General features: G+C 40.6%; 1 protein-coding gene across 1 annotated transcript in view; it reads right to left on the bottom strand.

Moving 5' to 3' along the window:
• SPATS2L (spermatogenesis associated serine rich 2 like) overlaps window positions 1-733 on the bottom strand; it is a 120077-nt gene extending 119344 nt beyond the window's left edge. The window contains exon 1 of the mRNA XM_007935299.2: window positions 668-733. Within this exon, the coding sequence (XP_007933490.1) occupies window positions 668-706 (39 nt within the window). The 5' untranslated portion in view covers window positions 707-733. The remainder of the gene's footprint in view (window positions 1-667) is intronic.
• Between the last annotated feature and the right edge of the window lie 502 nt (window positions 734-1235).

The following is a 1235-nucleotide window of genomic DNA, read 5'->3' on the forward strand; positions in this document are numbered from 1 at the left end:
GGGTTACTGCTGTCTTCCTCTTGTGAGATTAGAGGTCAGAACATGTGGCCTCCTTGCCGTGTTTGCACCTCGCCTGCAACCCTGGGGCTGACTGCTCTTCTGTCCGGGTTCAAGGCTTTTATCCCCTTTCTCCTGCTCTTCCGGCCTGCTACTCTGGGCGTCCCTGCGTTGTCTCTCCTCGCCTGTAACCCCGGGGCTGACTGCTCTCCTGTCTGGGTTCAAGCCTTTTATCCCCTTTCTCCTGCTCTTCCGGCCTGCTACTCTGGGCGTCCCTGTGTTGTCTCTCCTCACCTGTAACCCTGGGGCATGGTAGTTGAGTATGAACTGTAGAATGACAGGGCCTGGGTTCAAATCCCACTCTGTCAATTACTAGCTATGTGAATTTAGGCAAATGACTTCTCTGTGTCTCAATTCCCTCCTCTGTAAAATGGGAATAAGGAAAGTATCTATAGGTTATGGTCAGGATTAAATGAGAAAATGAATGTAATATGCTTAAAGTACATTCAGTAAATGCTATTTATTATGCTTTCTGCTAAGGTTTTCTAGTTTGGCAAACTTACTATGCAGCCCTAAAACCATTTCCATTTTTTCCACTGTATTAAGCTTTTTAACCAGCTCCATTACTCAGTCTGGGGTTTCTGTGAGCCAACATAAAACTTGATTTTACCTTTTCCTTGACGTTCACTTGTGTATTGAGTTCAGCCATCTTGCTTCTAGTAGAATAAGCCCTATAAAGAAAGAAAAAATAATAACTCTTAAGTTTTTAAATTGATTTCTCAATGTGTTATTTCTATGCTCTCTTCCAACATAAACAATTTCATTCAGCTATAATCATAAATACCATTTTAGGATGTAAAAATACTTTCAAGCTAGGCATTTGGCTTAGATATGCTCTAAAAGCATGTTACAATAACTGTGGAAGACAATATAAAATCTTTTATTCATACTGTATTGACATGGAAATTACAAAGACAGATGGGTATGTACCCAAACTATATTTCTTGTTCTACAAAAGAAAAGTGGTCAGGACAGTGAAAGGACGGAAACTGTACCTATTTTAACTAAGCATTGTCGTCACAATCCTCACTGTCCCAAAGCTTTTATCAGCTCTTAGTTGTTTCAGAAGGAAGACTGTGGGCAATCTACTTCCATAGAGGTACTGCCTCAGAAACCAAATGAGGGGTCACTATGAGTTAAGATCAACTCAATGGCAGTGAGGTTTTTTTTTTTTTTTT

The sequence above is a fragment of the Orycteropus afer genome, unplaced genomic scaffold (assembly GCF_000298275.1).
Source record: "Orycteropus afer afer isolate SDZICR_OR568_19922 unplaced genomic scaffold, OryAfe1.0 scaffold00002, whole genome shotgun sequence".
Taxonomy (NCBI): Eukaryota; Metazoa; Chordata; class Mammalia; order Tubulidentata; family Orycteropodidae; genus Orycteropus; species Orycteropus afer.